General features: G+C 55.4%; 1 protein-coding gene across 1 annotated transcript in view; it reads left to right on the forward strand.

Moving 5' to 3' along the window:
• The window catches only part of SCARF1 (scavenger receptor class F member 1), a gene marked incomplete at its 5' end in the record, with an annotated part of 11,933 nt that extends 10,760 nt beyond the window's left edge, over positions 1–1,173 (forward strand). The window contains one exon of the mRNA XM_012810913.2: positions 1–1,173. This exon is cut by the window's left edge and continues 1 nt beyond it. Within this exon, the coding sequence (XP_012666367.1) occupies positions 1–804 (804 nt within the window).
• Positions 1,174–1,260: the final 87 nt, after the last annotated feature.

A 1,260-nucleotide genomic window follows, 5' to 3' on the forward strand; every position in this document is an offset into this window, starting at 1 on the left:
CCCGAGGATGCATCCACACCATTCGCCATTCCTCGCACCTCCAGCCTAGCTCGGGCCAAGCGGCCATCAGTCTCCTTTGCTGAAGGCACCAAGTTTGCACCGCCGAGTCGCCAAAGTTCAAGGGAACTCTCCAGCCCACTTCGAAAGCCCAAGAGGCTTTCCCGGGGAGCCCAGACAGGCCCTGAGGGCCAGGAGGCTGAGGATTCCACAGGCCCAGAGCAAGCAGAAATGGATGAGGCCCCTCCTGCTGCTGCCAGCCCCAAGGATTCAGCCACTGGTCGGCGGTGGCTTCCTCCCGGTGGTCGGACAGTGGCTGAGCGTGTGGAAGCCATTGAAGGCAGTGTCCAAGACAGCTCAGGCCCTGTGACTACAATCTACATGTTGGCAGGGACACCCCAGGGATCTGAGGGCCCAGTCCGGTCTGTCCTTCGCCATTTTGGTAGCTTCCAGAAAGTCCAGGCAGAGCCCAAGGTCAAGAGTGCCATCCCTAAGCCTCCACGCAGGGCCCTGAGTCGAAATAAGGGCAGCCCTGGCCTGGCGTCTGGTTCTTCTGGCCAGAGCCTCAACTCAGCCCTAAGTACTGAGCTCTCTGGACCCATGGAGTCAACAGGAGTTAGACCAGAGGAGGTGGCCAAGGGGCTGGGGGCTGACATTGAGAGCTCAGGGAGGGCCCAGGAACTGGTCACTGGGGGCAGCCCCCTCAAACAGGATTCCCAGAAGCAGGCAGAAGAGGAAGAGCAGGAGGAGCCCCAATATGAGAATGTTGTACCCATCTCTGGGCCACCAGAGCCTCAAGGACCTTGAATTTGGGGAGTGGGAAGACTAAGAATGGGACAAGAGGGGAACTAACTGCTGATGGATCAGATTGTGCCTGTGCTGGAAAATGATCGCAAGGCCAGAACAGACATACCAGAGCCTCTGCCCTTCCACAGGGAAAGGGCAAGGGTTGGAGGCCAGCTGGCTCTGGGCCCTGGCAGTGCTCCAGGAGTGGGTCTGGGAGGCCTGGGCAGAGACCCTGCAGGATGGGGTCAGGAAGGGGGAAGAGATGGTTACAGGGACTTTTCCTCTGTTGTATTGGACTCTGTTAGCCCCAGAGGATTATTCTTTCTTCCATTTGCAAAACATTTTGGGAAACAACCTAAATGTTTGATGATAAAAGATTGGTTAAACAAATGTTTCCTATGATATATTACTATACATGTTATGCAAGAACATTTAATGTGGGAAATATGGGAGAATGTTCATGCCATGAGGTTAAGT

This window comes from Otolemur garnettii, unplaced genomic scaffold (assembly GCF_000181295.1).
Source record: "Otolemur garnettii isolate 467f Iridium unplaced genomic scaffold, OtoGar3 scaffold00145, whole genome shotgun sequence".
NCBI classification, from domain to species: domain Eukaryota; kingdom Metazoa; phylum Chordata; class Mammalia; order Primates; family Galagidae; genus Otolemur; species Otolemur garnettii.